Below are 23901 nucleotides of genomic sequence, written 5' to 3'. Positions count from 1 at the left end.
CTTGTCTCAAAAAAAAAAAGAAAAGAAAAAAAAGAGACTCCTTCCCAGCCCGCTGACTGTCTCCCTAGCCCCGACCCGCCGCCGCTGCCGCCGCCGCCTCCCTCCTCCCGCCCCGCGCCGCTCTCCACCTCCTCCCGGCTCCCATCCACCGAAAGCCGCCGCCGCCGCTTCTCCTTCACATCGCCGCCTTGCCCCTGTACGACGCCGGCCGCCTCCCTAATCGCGAACGGCGGGGAGGAGACGAGGCGCGGCGGAATTCCGCACCGGAGTAGAGCGGACCGTCTCCTCGCAGCTCCCCCGCCCACGCTGCCGCTTGTGAGGTGAGCAGGCCCCGATCTGTCGAACCAAGTGATAATTTGGGATCTCGTCACTGATTTGGGAACGGATCGAGATGAGGATCGGGGGAAGAAGAGGGACGAACCCTAGCTGCTCTGCTCTAGAGATAATTTGATAATTTTCGTCTTGCTTTTCCATTCCCAGAGTCTGGCTTATATATGCCCGAGAGTTACAGCAGTGACAGCGAGTGAGACACAGTTGGTAATTTTGAATTGCATTGTTAAACTCGCTCAATGACTAAGTATCACATCCTGTCCTTCCATTTGCATCTACCCGCTCTGCCGATAACTGACGAAGCGTCAGTTTTCTTCAGTCTTGGTCAGTTAGCTGCACCTTCAGGGTTTGGTCTTCAGATATCTTCAGTTAACTTGGGCCTGACAATTTCCCCCCTCTTAAGGTGCTGCTTGTGCACGAGTAGCTCTAGGAACATGAGTTGGCCACTGTGGTGGTGCAGTGAATTCCGGGAAATTGGCCTGGAAGAAAAAGAGAGATCTTCCCACGTTGCGTCAGTAGGTGCCATGTTTTCCCAGTGAACCAACCATTGTGCCACAGGTGTGTGTTTCCTCTGGATAATTCTTTTATCCAGAACCGCAAATGGTGAGGTTTTGAGTTTGCCATCCTCAGTCACCATAGGTACATTAGGAAGAGGGATAGCCTGAGAGCCCAGATGTTTCTTCAAGTGACTAATGTGGAAAACAGAATGTATGAGAGCTGTGTCTGGTAATTGTAATCTGCAGGCAACTGTTCCCACTTTGGCCAATACCTTGTAGGGACCACAGTATTTCGACCTGAGTTTCAAAGAGCCTCTTAGTCCAAAGGCATTCTGCCTGTAAGGTTGTACTTTGAGATAGTCATTGTCTCCAACTTCCAATTGTCTTTCTGTCCTCTTGAGATCTGCAAAGTATTTCATTCTATCTTGAGCTTGGGGAAGGTTACCTCTTAGTTGCTCCCTCATCTTCTCTCTTTGCTCTACAAGTGGCTCTAGCTTCTGGCAGTACTGTTCTGGGCAATGATAGTTCTCTAATCTGAGGGGGCTGATAAGCATACAATGCTTCAAATGGAGAGACTTTTAATGATGTGTGATAGGTAGTATTGTACCACCACTCTGCCATTGACAACCAATTCATCTAGTCCTTGGGATTTTGGAAACTACATCTTACATGTGTCATTGACTGAATTCAACATAAAAAAAATAGTCAGCAGGTGGGCAACTACTGTGTTTATGCACACAAATTTTCATGCTTCATTTTCCTTGGTCAGGCAACAGACAAGTAGCAATTACATACTAAAATAAAATGCAATGTATTGCAGGTGATAGCACCCCCGCCCCGTCTACCGTGTCACCGCAACCTGCCGCCCATGGCCGGGGAAGACGGCAAGGTGGATCATCCACGCCGCAGCGGGCGCCTGAAGGCTCAAACTCGCGCGGATCAGGAGCACGGTGCTGAGGACACCAGCGAGGTGGACTGCTCGCGCCGCCGCTGTCTCAGGCCTCAGTCTTCCTCGGGCCAGGAGGTCGATGGCGAGGCGGACCACCCGCGCTACAATTTACGCCTCAGGTATTCGTTTTCCGCCAATCCTACCTTCATGTAGTGTTTGGTCAGGTTTAGCTTAGTAGGATTTGTATAACCATTTTGCTAGTTATTGTATAGGAACATACAATCAAGTTACTTTGCTCTTAACAGTACACTTGCATGCTGAACATAGATGTGCAGGATGCATACGTGCCTTGTGTAGCTTTTTATGTAAGCATGTTTAGCCTTGTAATTGTAGGTTTGGGGCACAAGAATGCACCAAACAAAAAATTGGTAATAAGAGAGGTCTGACAGGCTAGGACACCGGTGAATTGATTTGGCTCGCATGATTGGACCAACCTATTTAGGAATCTTTTGTCTATGGTGTGGCTTAGCTGCGAAATTAAGCGCAAGAAAAAAAGAAGTAATTTTTTTGGTCCACCTTAACTTTCTAGCCGCCGCTATAAGCCACTCGGAGGTAGCTTCCCGAGCTTCCCCTTTAAGTGGAAATTGCTAAATCCTACGTAGAATTTACCTAAAAGGGAACCATTATTCCATACAAAATGCCAGCGCACCAATCTACTTTGGACAACCTGCATAAAGACAACAACACCAGCCAATCCAATCCTGCACAACCGCCTCCTCGTCGTAGACACCATGGTTGTCGGCTGCCTACTCTTTCGCCTTGTCGTGGTTGTGGTGTCCCTCATCACGACGTCTCTGGTGGCCTTTCACGCGTCCCCGCCAAGCTCACACCACTGCCTCTAGTTCGCCGCCTCGTAGAGTTGCACTGCCTTGCTATTTCGCTCCACCATTCGAGGTCAACACCTTTATCGTTGTGGATCCTAGGTTGTTGCGAGGCTTACAGTGTCGGTGGTTTACACACCGACCGTTGAGTTCTCTGAGCCGTGCTCCTCTCCGTCTTTGTGTGTGCCTCGGGTGAAGTAGGCCACCATGTTTTTGGGTGTTCAAGGTTGATAGGCCTTCTACACCGAGCTTGGAGCCATCGCCGGTGGGTGATGTGGTTGCTTTTATTCCTCGTCACCTCCTGGGTCGGTTGGCTCCTCATCTGCATGCTTGCCTGCAAGGTCGCCGGCTTCCCTCCACCATCGAGCCCTACGACTTGTGCTCTCAACTCTGCTGCCTAGCCGGAGCTCGAAGGTAATCCCGCACCGCTGTGCTATTCTGATGCTTTGCCCCTCTGCTTCAGCTGGAGGCCGTTGCTAGAGCCGCAAGCGCACTCACTCGTGCATGCTTGTAGATTGCTCGATGATTTACAGTTGCGCCTTGAAGTTGCCGAGTGCTGGTTGCGTTGCGTGCCTGGTGCTGCCACAAAGAATCAACCCATCCAGTGTCCTACCTAGCTTCGTGAATCAGTCAGATCGATTGCTATCAATCTAGCTAGCTATATATCTCGTCTTTTCCCATCTAGCTATGTTACTTGATCTGCTTTGCTCTCCTTCTCACCCTAGTTCCTTGCCACCCCACTTCCTGATGTGCATGACTGGAGTACCTGCATCCAGACTGCCCCGAAGGCCCTAACAAGACAGTGCCCTAGTTTCTTGCCACCCCACTTCCTGATTTGCATGACAGGAGTACCTGCATCCAAACTGCCCTAAAGGCCCGCCCTTAGAGCAACTCAAATTCTGTAAAACTGTGTGAAACTTCTTTGCACGATAAATTGGAGGATACAATGCCCTCTGCATTTGCAGCCAAGAAAAGTTATCAGGTGGCGAAGCGCCCATGGTGAGACCATCCTCAGCCAAAAAAAGTTCAAACCATAGCCTCGTTAGCCGCTTGGTCATGTGGTTTTTGAATTCCAGTCTCTTGCTTCTTAGTCCCATTCCAGTCTCTTGTGTGATATCGTCTAGGAATCAGGATGGACTACCTTGTAGGGGTGGTCCTAGCGCTGAACACCGACTCGGACTCCTTGTACTCGGTTGGTATTATACGAGTTCAATGCCTCAAATATCATGTTGACGACACCGTTATTGTGGAAATAGTTTGACTCGCTTCTAGTAGCTCCCAAGTATTTGTACTCCTACCGGCTCCTTTGGCAGTTCGTCTCTGGCGGCTTTGTCGGACCTTCAAGCGACCTTCCATCGGGTGACTCGATAGTTCCCTAAGGTGTGGCACAACACCCTGCCTTCTTTAGACTTCCTCTTACCCCATGGAGTAGTCTTCGACGAGAACTTGAAACTGAACATGATCATGTCCGCGAGGCTCCTTTGTCGTTCCACCGCCTCCCCATTGATGATGGTGTAGGCCTTGGCACATATGGCGATGCGCTGGGCCTCAAGGAGGGTACCCATCAACATGTAGTCCATGAAGGGCTTGGTCCATCTAGGGTTGATTAGGAGGACCTCTTCTCCTTGTGCCCATGCATCTTCGTTGGGGGAGGAGGCAACTCACTTGGACCAGATTGGGACTCGGGAGCAGCCTTTTCCTTGACTAACAGTGAGTGCAACTCCTGTAAGAAAACGCTTGGCAGGACCGAGTCACGAGCGGGCCGTAGTCTGGCTAGCTTGTTTGTTGCCTCATTGTATCAGCGGAGCACGTCGACGAGATTCGAGCCCCCATGGGCGATGAGCCGACGAATACCGAGCGATACGATGGTGAATATCCCGTGTAGGAGTGCATTGTACTTGGCCGCATTGTTCGACGCGGGGAAGTCAGGTTGCAGGACGTACTTGAGATCTTCCCCTCTGAGGGAGGCGAGTAAGACACTAGCACCCGTGCCCTTGGCTGTTAGTGATCCATCAAAATGGAGTATTCGGTACTCGAGATTGACTGTAGGAGGGAGGACTTGAGCCTTGTGGTTGAGCTTCATGCTAAACTGCTTGAGGTTATCGAATGTCCCTACTAGGTCCATTATTAGGTCCTCCTTTTAGGTCTTGATTACCGCGCCGTCCACGTAAGCTTGCATGTTTCTTCCATTCAGCTTGTGGAAACAACGCTGGATGCATTGTTGGTACATGTCGCATGGTTTTTCAAACCAAAGGGTAGGAAGGTGTAGCAGAAGGCATTTGAAGGGGGTGATGAAGGACATCTTGAACTGGTGCTAGCCCGAGTAGGCGTCCAGTAGACATAGCACTTCCTGTTGAGTCAAACTTGTCTTAAAGAAAGGCAGGCCGGCAGCAGCAGCAGCGGCGCATACCTTGCTAGCCAAGGTAGTAGTAAAAGAAAACGTAGTAAATCCTATAGTAAATGTATAGGGCAGCAGTTATGTAAACAACACCTGTGACATCAACGCTTAGATAAGCTAGTATAGTTAGTCGGTTCAGTTTTAGCTATAAAAGGAGTTGCACCCCGGTTGTAGCCAATCCATCAAGCGTAGAAGCAATCTAGCGCCAAGCCATTCAACAACGATCCATCAAGTAGTGTAGCTAGCTTGTGAAGTACTAGTAGTACTCTCCTATGTAAGAGTGCGTGCGTACACTATATAAGCAGTAGTTCATCTCTTGTTTGTTCTTTCGTCCGTTTTGGTTGATCCTCGGTAGAGTTAACTAGTCTACACATTGGGGCTAACAATTGGCATCAGAGCCCTAGGTTTTAGTAGCGATGGCCGGTGTAGAAGGAGAGCAGCAGCGCAACACCTGTCGCAGTCATCACAATACAACTCCGAGTCGCTGCGTCCACGTGAGCAGTGAGCACACAACCAGTCTAGGCGCGACCGTAGCGGTGAGGTCGTGGTTAGGGAGATCGTGCGCGAGATCGCATGCAAAGGTAGCATGCCCATCACCTTCCCGATGCTCACGCGCTCGAACTATAGCAAGTGGGCGTTGATCATGGAGTGCAATCTCCATGCCGTGCGCCTTTGGGTTTCCATGGAGGACAGCATGGTCGAAAGAAATGAGGTCACGAAAGCCGTGGCAGCGCTCATGCGCGCCACGCTGCCGGAGATGCATGACATGCTTGCGGCGAAGGCAAACGCCAAGGAGGTGTGGGAAGCCATTCGGACCCAGCGTCTCGGCAACAACCGCGTGCGTGAGGCGAATGCGTAGAAGCTGCGGGTGGACTTCGAGAACGTCACCTTCAAGGCGGGCGAGCTCGTTCACGACTTCGCCATGCGGATCTCCAGCTTTGCGTCGCAGCTCCACGCGCTTAGCGACGTCATGGACGACACGAGAATGGTGGGAAAATATCTCCGTGTCGTTCCACCTTGCTTCGCTCAGGTAGCAATCTCCATCGAGACCTTGCTTGACCTGAGTGAGCTCGCCATCGAGGAGCTCACGGGACGGCTACGGGTGGTCGAGGACCACCTCGAGGATGGCCGCAGGAGCTTCAGTGGCGGACGACTCTTACTCTCGAAGGAGTGGGAGGTGAGGAAGCTTCAAGGACGTGGTGGCAGCGCCACGAGCAACGGAGGCGGCACCGGCTGAGGCGGTGGTCGCACCCAAAGCGGAGGCGACAACCTTGGGCGGAAGCCAGGCCAGCCCCAATAGCAGGACGGGGCCGGATGAGGCGCCGACAATGACAATGAAAAGTGCCACTATTGCGGCAAGTCGGGTCATTGGTTCCAGGCATGTCTCACAAGGATTGTTGACGAGGCAGCTGTGGTTTCGGCAAACCTTGTCCAAGCTGACATGGACGGTGCGCCGGTAGTCTTGATGGCTTGCGCTGAAACCGTGCAAGAAGGCCCAGCGCCACCCGCGACCACGGTACCGGCAACCGTCGTGTCCGTGCAGGAGGCATGGAGCCTGTCAGCAGAATTCATCCCTACAATGGTAAGCAATTCTTCGACAACATTGTTCTCGGGGCCTATTGACTGGGAAGCGATGAAGGCACGAGCGTGGGGAACTCACGCCCCGGCAACCGTCGTGTCCGTGCAGGAGCACAGAGCCCGTCAGTAGAATCCATGCCTACAGTGGTAGGCAATTCCCCGACAACATTGTTCTCAGGGCCTATTGACTGGAAGGCGATGAAGGCACGCATGGGAAGTCACACCCCAACAATGCTCGGGCCCATGGCACATCTGGTGGACCATGCCCCGACCATGATGTTGGCGACCATCGAGTCCGTGGAGGAGCGCACGATGATTCAGGCCGGCCATACCTCGACAACCAAGTGTCCGGGGTCCATCGCGTTGGCAGGAGATAGCTCCCCGACAATGGCGTGTGCGTGCGGCTACGTCTTCCTCAAGGAGGAGAGAGCCGTGACCACACCCACGCTTGTAGGTGACAAGCGCAACGATGGTTGGTTCCTTGACAATGGCGCCACAAACCACATGACTGGTTCGGTCGACGTGTTTGCGGAGCTGGACCACTCGATCGCTGGGAAGGTGTGGTTCGCTGATGGCTTGGTTGTGGATTTCTATGGCCTTGGGACCGTCGTCTTTATCGTCGACGGGGGAGACCACAACGCGTTCATGGATGTCTTCATCCCGACCAAAGTTCAAAAAAGTGCTAGGCGTTAATTATGCGTTTGGCCACCTACTTGCGCTTTTCTAGCTTAGGCGCGATTAGGCGTTACGACTGTAGCATGAAGAAATAAGCTAGATGGGCTGGCCTAGCCCATTAAACCACAGGCCCATCTTCATATCCTCCTACTAAAGCTCTCTTATGGTGCAATCGACAGGAAATTTAGGTTTCGTCCTCACGCCGCCTCTTCCCCTCGTCCTCTCTCCCTTGCTGCACGAGGCTGCTTCTCTCTCTCTCTCTCTCTTTCTCTATCCCTTGCTGGAGAAGCTCGATCCCTCGCCGGAGAAGCCTGATCCCTCGCCGAAATCAGTCAATTTGTCGTCAGAGTAGCTGAATCCTTCGTCGGTGAGGATGAATCCTCGCAGGGGAGGTCGAATCCCCGCCGGGGAGATTGATTTCTCGCCTAAGAAACGTGATTCCTAGCCGGAGGACCTCGCCGGCTGCTTTTTTGAGCGCCTTGGGCCAAAGCGAGGTGCTAGGCAAACGCCCAACGCTTAAGCACGCCTAGGCAAGCGCCTAATAGCGCTTTTTTGAACAGTGATCCTGACACTCAAGAATAGCGTCATCAACATCGGCCAGCTCAACGAGAACTAGTACGACATCGTCATCTGGCGTGGGGTGCTCACTGTGCGCGATCAGCACAGACGGTTGCTCATCAAGGTAATCTGAGCACCAAATCGCTTGTATAAATTTTTGTTTTGTCCTATGTGACCAATGTGCCTTGCTGTAGGGCATGTCTTCGACGCCTGACGCTGGCATGCTCGGCTTGGGCACCTGCATTTCGGCGGGCTGTGAAGGATGGCGTGTGGCGGTTTGGTTCACGGCCTATCGTACATAGAGCACGCAAACGAGCTCCGCGAGGCTTCCCTTGCTGGGAAGTAGCGGCGCCTGACGTTCCCACAAAAGGCGAAGTTCAGGGTGGAGAAGCCCTTGGAGTTGGTCCATGGTGACATATGTGGCTCGATCATACCGGCAACGCCTGTACATGCTACTAGTCGTCGACGATCGTAGCCGTTTCATGTGGGCGGTGCTCCTCGCCTCAAAGGATGAGGTGGAGCGGGAGTGCAACCACAAGTTGCGCGTACTCCGCATTGATCAGGGTGGCGAGTTCACTTCGGCCACCTTCTATTGGCATTGCGCCGAACAAGGGGTACAATGTCACCTCATCGCCCCTTACTCGCCGTAGCAGAATGACGTCGTCGAGTGGAGGAACCAGATGGTTCTTGGGATGGCACACACCATGCTCAAGGCCAAGCTGGTGTCGAGCACGTTTTGGGGGGAGGCGGTGCTCGCAATAGTCTTCGTCCTCAACCGTTCCATCACGCGGAGTGTCGACGGCATGACGCCATACGAGGCGTGATATGGGAGGAAGCTCAACATGCGCTTCCTCCGCATCTTTGACTCGCCCACAGCTAAAGAAACTCGACGATAGAAGCACCCCAGTGGTGTTCTTCGGCTACGAGGCGGGCTCCAAGGCGTACAAAATGTATGACATCGTCTCGAAGCGTGTGCATATCTCCCGCGATGTTGTCTTCGACGAGGAGGCACGTTGGAGTTGGGAGGCGCTAGGAGAGGCGCCAGCGAGTAGCTCCTTCACCATGGAGTACACGTTGTGCACAAGTGTTGGTGCTTAGGCAGCATCCCCGAGCACAATGGCGACCCCGAGCTCAGTGACACCGGGTATAGCAACCCTGACCACTGTGGCCCCAAGCCTAGTGGCTCCAAGCACAACAGGTGCAACAAACCCTCGCTCTGCAACCCCAGACACCTCAAGCGAGGTCGTGCCAGTTTAGTTTGCAACACCCCCTACAGTGCGATCGGACCTATTCGACGCTGATGACAGCGGCGGCACCCCACACCGATACCGACGGGTAGATAACCTTTTCACCGAGCCGCCACAATTGGCAGAGAATGTCGGTGATGACGGCGGGACTTGTGTTGCATCTGATGGCCGGCGTGGAGCCGATCACATTTGTGTTGCATCTGATGGCCGGCGAGGAGTTGATCACGTTCACTGAAGCAGAGCGCGAGTAGTGCTAGCATCGCGCGATGCTGGACGAACTGTCGTCGATTGACGACAACACTACCTGGACACTCACCACGCTGCCCGCAGGGCATCGAGCTATTGGGCACAAGTTGGTGTACAAGTTAAAGAAGCACGAGCACGACGCCATCGTCGGATCTCCCCTCATCTCTAGCCGCGGTGCCACGTAGCCTGCCACTGAGTGGGGCTTGCCTCTGGGTGCCAACCACTGGTGGAGAGGCAAGCACCGATCTTGACACGCGGCTGGGTGCCCCTTAGCAGGGATGCAACTCACCGGGGTCGTCGGCGATGAAGTCGAGTGTGAGAGCCTAGCTTAATAGGGATGATAGACTACTCATATCAACAAAGAATTCCTTCTTTTCCAGGAGCCCATTTGGAAAGAACTCGAAAGGTAAGCGTGTTGAGCTTGAAGCAATTCAAGATGGGTGACTGTTTGAGAAGTTAGTCCCAGGTGCGCACGAGTGAGGACAAAGTGTGCAGGAAAGACTAGTGTTGATCTGTGGGGCCAGTCTAGATTCTGCCAGTAGTAACGACCACTAACCGACGGGTGTGTTCGGGGCATTACAAGTTGGTATTAGAGCCGACCCTCGCGGTTACATGGATGCATGGTCATGTTGTGCATGGCATTTGTGGCTATGACACATCTGCCGAACTGGACGCATAGACGAGTGCTAAGAGGGAACATTCATGTGAGCCGACGAGGATGTCGGTTCCTTTGAGTGGGGATGTATGTGAGAGCCTGGCTTAATAGGGATGATAGACTACTCATCAATAAGGAATTCCTTCTTTTCTGGGAGCCCATTCGGACAGAACTCCAAAGTTAAGTGTGCTGAGCTTGGAGCAATTTCAGGATGGGTGACTGGAAGTTGGTCCCAGGTGCGCACGAGTGAGGAGAAAGTGCGCAGGAAAGACTAGGGTTGATCTGTGGGGCCAGTCTAGATTCTGCCAGGAGTAATAGCCGGTAACCGACAGGTGTGTCCGGGGCATTACATCGAGGTACCCGAAGCGAAAGATCTGTCCCTTTGGGAAGGAGACGACAAGGACTAGCTTCCTAGCCGTGTTGGCGATGAAGCGCAAGGAGCCAGAGAAGAGACCTCGGTTTGGTGCGAAGCGACTAGTCTTGAAGGTTGAGGAAGCCATCCCAATCCAATCAGCTAGACCATGCGAACAACCCGTACACGACGCTCCAACTTCGGTGTTCTGAGTTTGGCAGTGCCGTCGAGCATCAACTGATTTTTTTGAAGAGGGATGCGAGCGGCGGGTTGAGATGGTAGCAGAAGAGACACACGATCTACCTAAGTTTGGGCCCTCCCTGGAGAGGTAATACCCAACTCCTTCCTGTGCTGGTTGTATTGCTAGGCTGCTCACCGGCGATCGGGAAGATCATGGGAGAGGGTTTCTTGGGTTACAAGTTGGTGCTGCGGCAACGTCCTAGCAAGAACAAAGGGCTTGGTGGAAACCCTAGATCTAGATGGCTCTAGAATATGTTCAATCCCCCTGAGAGGCCCCTAGCTCGCCATATGTACCTTGTCGGGCTAGGGTTACATGGCTTTGGTCAGACTAAAGGTGGGCTCGTGCCACCACTTGAACCAGACCATGCCGAGCACCAACACGACATTTTTTTTGCCTTGCCTCTAAAGTAGATGCAACGTTTGGCTGGTGCCGGGGAGCGAGTGGTTGACTCAGCCCACTCGGGGATGACATGGACAACCCTTGTATGGCTGGCGGTACCTAGGTATCATATACTCGTCTTCTTTGGTTCTAGCCACCATAGGAATCACACACCACCCAGGGCGCGTGTTTGCCAGTGTGCAGAGGTTGCTCGCCTATCATGGCCTCCCCCCGTCTGTTGGTTCCAGGCCACTCATCACCGCATGACTAGTCAGCTCGTGGCCGATGGCCAAGTTGCCGCCAAGATCGACATGACGGCTCCACCCACTCCATTTCACACATGCACCTTGCATCAAAGTTGCGTGTTTGGCCCCTAGTCGCTACTCGTTGCTGCTCCTCATCGACATCTCACCTGCACGACTTTCTCCACAACCTCCCCTACAATCACGATGGCTCCTGCATCATCTTGTATTTGTGTCCTAGCTTCTAGTTTTCTATATTATCCACTGCATCCACCAAATCCATTGCCCTTTCATGTTTTATGCCTTGCAAGTCCACCAAACTTTTATATGTCAACATTCTTTTCTAGTCCTTGTGTCCGTAGGATTTTCGTAGCCTTCGTTTGCATTGTTGTTGATCTACACCCATTCTTTTGCCGCTGGTTTCTAGGGAACGATTTTTTGTGCAATGCTTCATTCTCTTGATGTGCCATCTTCTTTTGACAACCCATCTCCTCTTGATACTTATCGTGCATCTTCTACTGATGCGATGTCTTCCTTTGGTGCGCCATCTTGTCGTTACCCCCCTTTGGCTTGACTCAACATGTTTTTGAAGCCTTCTTATTACACTTCAAAACTGGATGTGTGCGGTGGCGCCAAGCTTCGGGCGTTCTTTGGGAGAAGATACTGCTACATAAGCTTAAAGGCAAGTTCTATAGGACGGTGATTCGACCTGCGTTGTTGTGTGGCGTTGAATGTTGGCAAACTAAAAGACAACATGTCCAACAACTAGTTGTAGCAGAGATGGGCATGTTGAGATGGCTATGTGGCCACGCAAGAAAGGACCAGTCCGGAATGATGATGTACGTGGTGAGCAGTATTAGTATTGGTCTAGGAGTTTGCATTAGTCCATATTTCTTCCTTGTACCGAAGTCTTTAATATATTTGCCCCTTGGGCTATGCAATAGATATAAGTTGTATCAGTAATATGTTTAAACCTGTTGTGTATCCAATGCTCAACAAATATATTTTGCGCCTTTGTAGCTCCCCTTTAAATTTTTCATTTTTTTCTCTTCTTTTTGCTTAATTTGATTTTGTAGTTGTTGTCTATCCATTAAATTTTTGGTTGCTGCATAGGAGCCACTGTGCTGTGAGCAAGGAAGGCAAGGATCATAACAGGGTGAAAAAGCCAAAGCATGAGTTTTTTCTCTATATGTAAGTCATTATTGTTTTAAATTTTATTTTCTTGACAGTGATGTGGTTACCGTTATTTGATCTGTTGTGTTGTCCATAGTGATTACTATAGGGAGAAGGAGAAGGCAAACGGAAGAAAGTTAAACGCTCGAGATGCAAGTAAACAGGCTAAGTGGATGTGGAAAAAGATGAGTGATGCTGTAAGTTATTTCTGGAACCGAAAGTTGTTTATTGGTAGACATACAAATAAATAATTTTACTTTTAAAAAGAAAATAAATAGTGTTTATTTATTAAGGTAATAAGGTAAAATATCATAATTATAAGTGCGCATGATCAGACTTATCATGTAGCTTGTCTCTCAAATCAACTTGAACCTGCAGTGTCGTCGTTACGTATGGTCATTATATCTTACTCCCGCCGTTCCCAAATATTTGTCTTTCTAGGCATTTCAAATGGACACAACATACGGATGTATGTAGACTTATTTTAGAGTGTAGATTCACTCATTTTGCTCCGAATGTAGTCACTCGTTGAAATCTCTAGAAAGACAAATATTTGGGAACGGAGGGAGTAGTACATAAGTACTGTATATGTTTATAACTTTGTGACTCATTCTTCTATCTTGGACACAGATCCATCTGTCTAGGCTGATCCTCTTTTTAACCATGCACTATACTCCCTCCGTTCACTTTTGTAAGTCATTTCAGACAACTCAAAATAGGTTGTTTTGCACATTGTCTGAAATGTCTTTAAGGTCTTATAAAAGTGAACAGAGGGAGTAGTAATATTCTGTCACAGCGGATGTACATTCGAGGAAGCATGCATGCACCCAAAGGAATGTTCCTCCTGGCCTCCTAGCCATCCTAGAATAATCATAATTCATCGCAGCAAATGGCATCTCTTTTGCACACACTCGTATGCGCGTCGCCACAATACAAAATTCGGAGCCGCACATGCGCAAATGCCAACTACAATATAGTTTATATTTGTGCAAATGTACAAACTACGGTTTGGAGAACTTACAAGTAATGGAAGCAAAATGTGTCGCTGGCGATTTCTTTTCTTTCAATAATGCACATCCAACTGAGCTCCACTAAATTAGAGGACAGGACATATAAGTATACGGAAATTCTCCAAGGCAAAATTTCTTACATTTTTTTTAGAGAAAAAGCCAGGGGCCTTGCTTTATTGTGAAAAAGATTTTTCTTTAAACAACTTCCTCTCAGATTGTGTTTGGTAATACTAAGCAAAGAGAATGAGTGTTTAAAAGTCGATTGTTGGTTTGACAATAAAACATGACAACTCTATGTGGGGGCCGGCATGCCATCTTGGCATGAATTGAAAGTTCCCTTTCCTAAACGATGCTCATCTATCTCCCCAGAATCTTTGGAGAGATACATTTGTGGCCCATCTCTTTCCAAAGGACCGAGTCTTCTCATACACACCTCCCACAAATTTCCTTATCACCGGAAGCATGATTGAATCCTCCATGGGCTCTTGTTTGTAGCCTTTCTTACTTCACCAGCCCTAGCGTTCTCCTTACCCGTAGAAACTTCCTTGCCATTGTGGATCCTGATGCCTCGTTGGGATTCACTATAATCATTGGGTTCCTCCCCTGCCGCCCACGACGCCTCTGCCCCGATCCTCAATGAGAGTCCACATACTCCATTTTAGGTTCGCCACCAACGACACAGGTTGTTGTCGTTCCTCTATGGTAGACATCGGATCTCCGCACCACACTTCACATTCTCCACCGGTGGGCTAGCTTTTTGGATAAACCTAATATAACTTGAATTATAACAACAAAGTCTTTCAGTCCCAAACAAGTTGTGGTAGGCTAGAGTTGAAACCCAAAAGATATGGAAACTAAGTCATGGTTCTGTCATGTGGATAGCTAACTTCTATGCACCCCTGTCTGTGGCAAAATCTTTGGTGATATTCCAGTCCTTCAGGTCTCTTTACAGACTCCTCCCATGTCAAGTTTGGTCTATCTCGACCTCTCTTTACATTATCAAAGCCTTAACCATCAGCTATGCGCTGGCGGGGCCTGCGTTGAACATGCCCAAACCATCCCAGACAATGTTGGACAAGCTTCTCTTCAATCGGTGACACCCCAACTCTCACGTATATCATCATTCCGGGCCCGGTCCTTTCTTGGCCAACGCTCAGTGCCATACAACATCGTAGGTTGAATCACCATCCTATAAAACCCGCCTTTTAGCTTTTGTGGAACTTTCTTATCACAGAGAATGCTAGAAGCTTGGTGCCATTTCATCCATCCAACTTTGATTCGATGGGTCACATCTTCATGACTTCATCAATATCACCATCCTTCTGCAGCATCGACCCCAAATACCAAAAGGTGTCCGTGTGAGGTATCACTTGTCCATCAATGCTAACTTCCTCGTGCCTAGTACTACTGAAACCGCACCTCATATACTCAATCTTAGTTTTGCTAAGCCTAAAACCTTTTGATTATAAAGTCTGTCTCTGAAGCTCCAACTTCCTATTAACCCCTGTCAGACTATCGTGGACTAGCACCACATCATCCGCAAAGAGCATACACCATGGGCTATCTCCTTGTGTATCCCTTGTGACCTCATCCATCACCAAAGAAAAAAGATAAGGGCTCAAAGCCGACCCTTGGTGCAGTCCAATTTTAATTGGAAAGCCGTTTGTGTCTCCATCACTCGTTCGAACACTTGTCACAGCATTATCATACATGTCCTTGATGAGGGTAATGTACTTTGTTGGGACTTTGTGTTTCCCCTAGGCCCACCACATGACATTCCACGACATCTTATCACAGGCCTTCTCCAAGTCAATGAACACTATATGCAGGTCATTTTCCAAGTAACTAATTTATTGCCGTATTTTATGCTAAAATTTAGGACAAAGCCCCCTACAAGGCAGAGGCTATAAGACTAAGTGCAGAATACAAAGAAAAAAAAGGGAAGGATGAACTGCTCTTCACCAGAAGTGGTCTCCACGCCCCCACCGGTGAATGACACGGCTTCAGAGGTGATCGCCACGCCTCCAGCGGTGAATGGCACGCCACCAGCTGTGAATGGCACACCTCTACAGGTGATCGTCATGCCACCAGCTGTGAATGACACGCCACCAGCTGTGAATGGCACGCCACCAGCTGTGAATGGCACACCTCTACAGGTGAACATACTAAACAAATCGATGCCAACTATTAACTTTATAAATATTGGTTTGACATGCGGTTTTTGTCGATTTTCGGAATATAGGTGCCCAACTTCAGTGACCCGTCTTGGCTTCAGGATCTTCCAGCACCTCCACAGGTGTGTTCACCAGACGAAATCTGCCAACTTTATTTCATGCCGACTTGTTATAAATATTGAGACGTGCTTTTTTCGGCATTGAAAATGTAGGAGCCAGTATTCAGCTTTAGCGGAAGTTCAATGGTATGTTCTCAATATTTATCTTTTTGTTAACATTGAATCTATTTATATGTTTTAGTCACATCTTTGTTGTAGGACCCGGTGTCTATGTATGTTTCAACTGGGCCGGAAGCATCAAGCGATTCGAAGTCTTTGTTTAAGGTAACGTCTTAAATCTTTAAGCAAGTGACGCTAATTCTGAATTTTACGTGTCTTTATTTGTCGTGAGTTAATCAAGTAATTCTGAATTCTAGTCACATCAAGTGATTTTCGTTGGGGCGTATCCCTCCCAGCGACGCGCCACATCGGAACCCGGGTGTGGTGGCAAATGGGCAAGGATCGGGTTGTCACCCTCCTAGCGGCGTGCCGTATCTTGATCTGGATACGGTGGCAAGTGAGCGATGATCGGGTCGTCACATCCTTTGTGGCATGCTACATCGGCGCTCGGATGTAGTGGAAAATGAGCAAGGGTCTTCGCATTTGACTCGACGAGTGCGAAAGGTAAGGAAGCTAGCTGAGCCTAGGAGGATTCGCTTAGGTAGCTGGAACGTAGGGTCTTTGACAAGGAAGCTTCGGGAGCTAGTTGATGCAGCGGTGAGGAAAGGTGTTGATATCCTTTGCATCCAAGAAACCAAATGGAGGGGACAGAAGGCGAAGGAGGTGGAGGATACGGGCTACAAGCTGTGGTACACGGGGACGGCTACAAACAGAAATGGCGTAGGCATCTTGATCAACAAGAGCCTCAAGTATGGAGTGGTAGACGTCAAGAGACGTGGGGACCGGATTATCCTGGTCAAGCTGGTAGTTGGGGGCTTAGTTCTTAATGTTATCAGCGCGTACTTGCAATTTGGGTTTGTTGCACCAATTATACTGTAGGGGGTTCCCTTACAATCTTTCTGTCAAAAAAATGAGAACACCAAGAGGGAGTTCTAGGAAGGCCTGGAAGATATGGTTAGGAGTGTATCGATTGGCGAGAAGCTCTTCATTGGCGGAGACCTCAATGGCTACGTGGGTACATCTAACACAGGTTCTGAAGGGGCGCATGGGGCTTTGGCTATGGCATCAGGAATCAAGAAGGAGAAGATGTCTTAAGCTTTGCTCTAGCCTATGCCATGATTGTAGCTAACACCCTCTTTAGAAAGAGAGAATGACATCTGGTGACTTTTAGTAGTTGCCAACACTCTAGCCAGATTGATTTCATCCTCTCGAGAAGAGAAGATATGCGTGCATGCTTAGACTGTAAGGTGATACTTGGAGAGAGTGTTGTACCTCAGCATAAGCTGGTGGTTGCTGACTTCCGCTTTCGGGTTCGTGTCCAGCGGGATAAGCATGCCAAAGTCGCTAAAACGAAGTGGTGGAAGCTCAAGGGGGAGGTAGCTCAGGCGTTCAAGGAGAGGGTCATTAAGGAGGGCCCTTGGGAGGAAGGAGGGGATGGGGACAATGTGTGGATGAAGATGGCGACTTGCATTCGTAAGGTGGCCTCGGAGGAGTTTGGAGTGTCCAGGGAAAGGAGAAGCGAAGATAAGGATACCTGGTGGTGGAATGATGATGTCCATAAGGCGATTAAAGAGAAGAAAGATTGCTTCAAACGCCTATACCATAGAGAAGTACAAGGTGGCGAAGAAGGCCGCAAAGCGAGCTGTCAGTGAAGCAAGGGTCGGTCATATGAGGACCTCTACCAATGGTTAGGTGTGAAGGAGGGCGAAAGGGACATCTATAAGATGACCAAGATCCGAGAGAGGAAGACGAGGGATATTGGCCAAGTTAAATGCATCAAGGACGGAGTAGACCAACTCTTGGTGAAGGACGAGGAGATTAAGTATAGATGGCGGGAGTACTTCGACAAGCTGTTCAATGGGGTGAATAAGAGTTCTACCATTGAACTGGACGACTCCTTTGATGAGACCAGCATGCGTTTTGTGCAGCGAATCCAGGAGTCTGAGGTCAAGGAGGCTTTAAAAAGGATGAAAGGAGGTCAGGCGATGGGCCCTGATTGTATCCCCATTGAGGTGTGGAAAGGCCTCGGGACAAAGCGATAGTATGGCTAACCAAGCTTTTCAACCTCATTTTTCGGGCAAATAAGATGACAGAAGAATGTCGACGGAGTACATTAGTACCAATCTTCAAGAACAGGGGGGGGGGGGGGGGTTCAGAGTTGTACTAATTGCCGTGGAATTAAGCTGACGAGCCATACAATGAAGCTATGGGAGAGAGTCATTGAGCACCACTTAAGAAGAATGACAAGCGTGACCAAAAATCGGTTTGGTTTCATGCCTGGGAGGTCGACCATGGAAGCCATTTTCTTGGTACGACAACTTATGTAGAGATACAGGAAGCAAAAGAAGGACTTGCATATGGTGTTCATTGACTTGAGAAGGCCTATGATAAGATACCACGGAATGTCATGTGGTGGGCCTTGGAGAAACACAAAGTCCTAGCAAAGTACATTACCCTCATCAAGGACATGTACGATAATGTTGTGACAAGTGTTCGAAGAAGTGATGTCGACACTGATGACTTCCCGATTAAGATAGGACTGCATCAGGGGTCAGCTTTGAGCCCTTATTTTTTTGCCTTGGTGATGGATGAGGTCACAAGGGATATACAAGGAGATATCCAATGGTGTATGCTCTTTGCGGATGATGATGTGCTAGTTGACGATAGTCGAACGGGGTAAATAGAAAGTTAGAGTTATGGAGACAAACCTTGGAATCGAAAGGGTTTAGGCTTAGTAGAACTAAAACCAAGTACATGATGTGCGGTTTCAATACTACTAGGTGTGAGGAGGAAGTTAGCCTTGATGGGCAGGTGGTACCTCAGAAGGACACCTTTCGATATTTGGGGTTAGTGCTGCAGGAGGATGGGGGTATTGATGAAGATGTGAACCATCGAATCAAAGCCGGATGGATGAAGTGGCGCCAAGCTTCTGGCATTCTCTGTGACAAGAGAGTGCCACAAAAGCTAAAAGGCAAGTTCTATAGGACGGCTGTTCGACCTGCAATGTTATATGGCGCTGAGTGTTGGCCGACTAAAAGGCGACATGTTCAACAGTTAGGTGTGGCAGAGATGCGTATGTTGAGATGGATGTGTGGCCACACGAGGAAGGGTTGAGTCCGGAATGATGATATACGAGATAGAGTTGGGGTAGCACCAATTGAAGAGAAGCTTGTCCAACATTGTCTGAGATGGTTTGGGCATATTCAGTGCAGACCTCCAGAAGCTCCAATGCATAACGGACGGCTAAAGCGTGTGGAGAATGTCAAGAGAGGTCGGTTCCCCCCCCCCCCCCCCCCCCCTCCCTTTTTTTTCTGGTGATGTTTTTGTTTTTGCTTTTGCGTGCTGGGACAAATATAAGAGACGTGGGAGGGAACCGAACAATTCCAGAAAACGGAGGTGGGATGGGGGAGGCCGGATGAAATGAAAAATAGCGACGTATAAACACCAAATCTCTTTTAATAGTGAAGAAAGATTGCCACATGTCTTTCTGTTAGACATATCAAATATGTTAACTGATAAAATTGTTTTCTTTCAATCTGCATAGAAAGGAAAAGGTGATGGCGTGCGGCCTTCGCCCCCGTCGGTGAACAGGCCAGCTGTGAGGTATCTGCAAATTAAAGCTCACATTATTGTTTACAGTTGTGTTTGTGCCAACAATTTGACCGATGTTGCTCCAAACTGTGATGCAGGCGAGGTAGCAAGTAGAAAAGGGAGCAAGACAAAACTTGTGTTGTGAGTCTCAGTTAATTTGCATTGATATTTGCATCCCTCCAAATGTCACGTGCTGCACAGATTTTTCTTATTTACACCCAGTAAGGTGCTGTGCTGCAGACCTTGTGGACGCTGCACGTCATGGCAGCCAGACAGCGTGCGATTGAGCTCCACTACTCCAGTTGAGATCAGCTTGTAGAGTTTCACATTCTTCGGTTCAGCTTGTAGACTTTTTTTTCTTTTCTTTTCTTGAGTGCAAATGTTAAGGGTCCGTAGGAACAATTTTGTACAAGTTTTCTGCTAGCAAATGTACAGGGCTACGTAATTTGTTTAGTAATCGTAAATTGCTAGCAAAAGTTGTTGTCCTGAACCAGCATATGACTTGTGGCTATACTTCTTTTTTTTGTTTTCGAGAAAACCTGTGGCTATATTTGGAGGATTAAGTTATTGCTAGGACTAATTGATCATTTGGTCAGTCAGCTTTTCATGAGCTCCCATATTTCAGTAAACTCGTTTCTCCATGGGTTCCCTCTTACGGATTTAATGTCTGACTGGAATGATGATTGGAATTGGCTGTTGAACATAGTTAACCTAGATTTAATTTTTCCAACACGGCGTGTGGAAATCTTGGTACTGAAATATTTAGATCATATATGTGTGATTTGCTGCCCAGTAGGAACAAAAGCAAATGAATTCTTGTTAAGAAAAGCATTTTTGTGAATAGTCAGCTGTTGAACCATCTGATTTACTACAAATGATCTGCAATGCCTTGTGTTTGTTTACGGAGGAAGTGTTTTGTCGCTCCCTTATGATTATCTTACATTCTTCACGTGGGAGAGTAGACAACTTTTGGCGATGAAATTGTGCGTTTCCTATGTGCTGAATGTTTTCTGGATTATATCATTTGTGATGATTTCTTGATAAATAATTTAATTTAATTTGTCAGTGGTTTCCGCCATCGAACCTTCAAATGTAATCCACGTTTTAGTTTTAAGCCATGGATTAGTGGCGCCTACCTCTGAGACCTTTTTTCCTTTTGAGATTCATCCCTGCTTTTATTAACTCATAATATTGTCAGGGATACAGATGATATTTGGTTTCTCAGTCAACCAAACATGCCTACCTAAAGGTAAAGAAATTACAGCTTTAGCTAAAGGGAGAATGTGCCTCTAAATTTGAGTCTCTTCTCATGGACCTCAGGCCACAGCCCAATAACGAGCAGCGCTTGATCGATGAATTCCTTCGAGGTGCCTGTTGTTTGACCAATTGACTGTTGACCAGGTGAAATCCTTCGGGGTGCCTGTTGTTTGACCGATTGACTGTTGACCAGTTGACATTTCACCGAATCTTAAAAAACATAAATTTGAAAAAAAATCATGAATTTAGAAAAAAGTAAACAAAGTTAAAAAAAATCAAGTACTCGAAAAGGGGTTACAAATTTGAGATGTTCAGAAATTTGAAGAAGTTCATGAATCTGAAAAGCTAAATGAATTCAAAAATAGTCTGGATTTTAAAAAGTTCCTGGACTTTTAAAAAAGTTTATGGATTTGAAAACTTGTTACCAGGTGTCAAAAAAGTTCATGCATTTGAAATAATCTTCGCAGATTTCAAAAAATTACAAATTTTAGAAGTTTCATGAAGTTGAAAGATTAAAAGGAGGGGGATAGTGACATATATGTACCCGCTTGGTCGCTAATGATGTTTATTGGCCGGCCCGTATCTGGTTTTGTTCCACCGGTTTTGGGATATTCTAGAACCTCCCATGAACAAGTTTTCTCTTTTTCTTCTTTCTTTCATGTTTAATTTGTTTCCCCATTTTTCTATTTATACTTTTTCCTTTTCCTTTTTATTTCTCCTTCTTTTTCATTTTCATTTTTGCGAATATTTTTGCAATTTTTATGAAATTATCAACATGTTTTGAAATCTTGAACATGTTTTAATTTTTTCTAACAATTTTTAATATATGGGCATTTTGGAAAGTTTCCAATATTTTTTGATTTTCCCAATATTTTTGAAAAATCACAAAAAATGATTACATTAACCTTTTTTTGAAAAACTAATTTTTTGTATTGATGAATATTTGTTGGTGTCCCGATTTTTTTTCGAAATCGTGAACATTTTTTGTATTCATGAACATTTGCCAAATTGAACATCATTTTTTAATATGCGAATATTTTTTTCAAAATCACAAACCTTTTTTGAATTCGTGAACATTTTTCAATTCCCTAACATTTTTTCGAAAATCGTGAACAATTGTTTTGAAAATTCACTGACTTCTAAGCCTCTATCTATCTATTTTTTTTCTTTTCAAATTGCTCTCAAAATTTATCTTTCTCTTTCTATACATTTTGAAAAAATATATTCAAATTCTAGCAATTTTTGAATTTTTGACTCTTTTTTTTGGATTCTGAACACTTTTCTTGATTTTTCAGATTTGTTTTTGAAATCTCTACAGTTGGGCTGGCCCAAATGGTGAGCGGGAGGGAGAGGGATGACCATTAAAAAATTTCTGTCGGACCTGATAGACCAGACTTCGGCGACTTGGGACATGAACCGGCTAGAAGAAGTTTGTTTGCTGATTGACAAGGCATCGATCCTTCAAATCCCAATATGCACTAATGATATAGCGAACACATGGTTCGAGTTTTATGAAAAAAATGTTAGTACAGACAAAACTGAGGAGAGAGGCTTGGCTCGCCGGGACCTCGGGATCCTCAAGCTTCTATCGTGACGCTGACTCATGGAGACAACTCTGGAAAATCCAGGTACGAGTAAAATTCGCATGTTCTTGTGGAGACTAGCAAAACATTCCATCCCTACCGAAGATGTCAAAGCACATCAAAAGATGGCAACGTCGAGCGCTTGTGGTTTATGTGGAACACGGGATTCTTGGCGTCATTCCATGCTTGAATGTTCAATGTCTCGCAGAATTTGGGCACTTGTGGATGAAGATTTGGCAGAACATCTTTGCGCAACGTCCGAACCCAGTGTCAAACAATTGATTTTCACCATGATCGACACATTATTGCATGATGCCTTCATTCGACTAGCTGTTATCCTTTGGGCTATCTGGTGGGCTAGGAGGAAGGCCATCCATGAAGAACTAGCTGTTATCAAAGCCCCTTGACAACCCATCAATTCGTTACACGGTTCATCATGGAGCTTCAACTACTGTCAAGAGCAGAAACTAGAGGAACACCACCACCAAGAGTTACAGCGGCTAGACCTAAAGCTCCCCCACCGGGATTTGCAAAGATTCACGTTGATGCCGGAATTTCTATAGCCCATACAAGGAGTGCATCTACGGCAGTGTGTCGAGATGAGGCGGGTAACTTCATGGGTAGCTAAGCCCTAGTGATCATTGGCTTAATTGATGTGGCAATAGTGGAAGCGGTTGCTTGTCATGAGGGTTTATCCCTAGCGCAAGATCTTATGCTACCCAGCTTCATTATGGCATCGAATTTGAAAGGTGGTGAGTGACATTGACAAAGGTAGTCGTGGATCTTATGGAGCTATTATTAGCGAGATTAAGCTTAGGTCATTAGCTTTTAATTGTAAATTTACTTTTGGCGGTAGAGCCTCGAACACGTATGCAAATATGTTAGAGAAGTTTTCTCACTCTTTGGATCAGGGGCAACACGTTTGGTTGTTCGAACACCATGATCCTTTTTGTATACCATACCATGCGGACTTTGAATAATTAAACTTGGTTTAATCACTAAAAAACTCATAATTGTATTGTCTAAAAAATTATTTTTTCTACATGTCATTTTAAATAAATATCGTCGTGTTTCAAAAATATTGTTCATGGCATTTAAAACAAATGTTTGTGGAGGTTAAAAAATCTTTATACAATGTTAAAAAAACATTCACATGTATTAAAAAATGTTCATTAATTTTTTTAAAAACTTTTATACATTGAAAAAATGTCTATTGTCATTAAAGTTTTTGAACTTTTATTTGATGTTTTGTTTAAAAAAGTGAATTGGGAAAAAGTGTTTGAAACATGTATCTAATGAAACATGGTTTAGATTCCGAAGATGTAGCTAGAGCTTGAGATGTACTATTATTCGAAATCAGCATAAAGTGGATTCAAAGTTTTGAATTCGAGTTCATATAAGTAATCATGTGCTATGTTGTGGAGATAATATACAGATGATGGTTTATCAAGACAACAATCATGACTGTAGATTCTTATTCAAATTGTGAAACAAATTCAAATTTAGTACATATTGCAGCGGGTAGTATATACATTTAGAATGAACTAAAATGTTGATTTGAGTAGGCTACATGCATTATACACCTAGGCAAATATTTTGATTGAACATAACAAGGATTCAAAGTTTTGAATGACATTTGTAGTAATTCATACAGTAAAACAGGACAAGACTCTTTCTTGTGTGGTGCGAGTTGTTTTTTTTTGATTGAGGGAAGTGCGAATCGATTTA

The 23901-nt window shown here is 46.9% G+C and overlaps 1 protein-coding gene across 5 annotated transcripts; it reads left to right on the top strand.

The window, feature by feature from the left end:
• Positions 1-19823, top strand: LOC123084671 (classical arabinogalactan protein 9). 5 transcript variants are annotated; one of them, XM_044506153.1, is made up of 10 exons: positions 1-320; positions 1648-1895; positions 12281-12358; positions 12438-12537; positions 15593-15646; positions 15737-15769; positions 15842-15907; positions 19287-19345; positions 19432-19474; positions 19574-19823. In XM_044506153.1, the coding sequence occupies exons 2-9, from the start codon at positions 1696-1698 to the stop codon at positions 19445-19447; spliced, it is 606 nt and encodes a 201-aa protein (XP_044362088.1). In that variant the 5' UTR covers positions 1-320; positions 1648-1695; the 3' UTR covers positions 19448-19474; positions 19574-19823. The 5 variants fall into 5 exon arrangements, with proteins under 5 accessions (XP_044362088.1, XP_044362089.1, XP_044362090.1 ...); XM_044506154.1 differs by having other exon boundaries at positions 19556-19823; XM_044506155.1 differs by adding an exon at positions 15230-15422 and having other exon boundaries at positions 19287-19474.
• The last annotated feature ends 4078 nt before the right edge of the window (positions 19824-23901 follow it).

Source organism: Triticum aestivum, chromosome 4A (genome assembly GCF_018294505.1).
Source record: "Triticum aestivum cultivar Chinese Spring chromosome 4A, IWGSC CS RefSeq v2.1, whole genome shotgun sequence".
In the NCBI taxonomy this organism is placed as follows: Eukaryota; Viridiplantae; Streptophyta; class Magnoliopsida; order Poales; family Poaceae; genus Triticum; species Triticum aestivum.
Note: the sequence above shows the minus strand (reverse complement) of the source record. Positions and strands in the feature narration are given on the sequence as shown.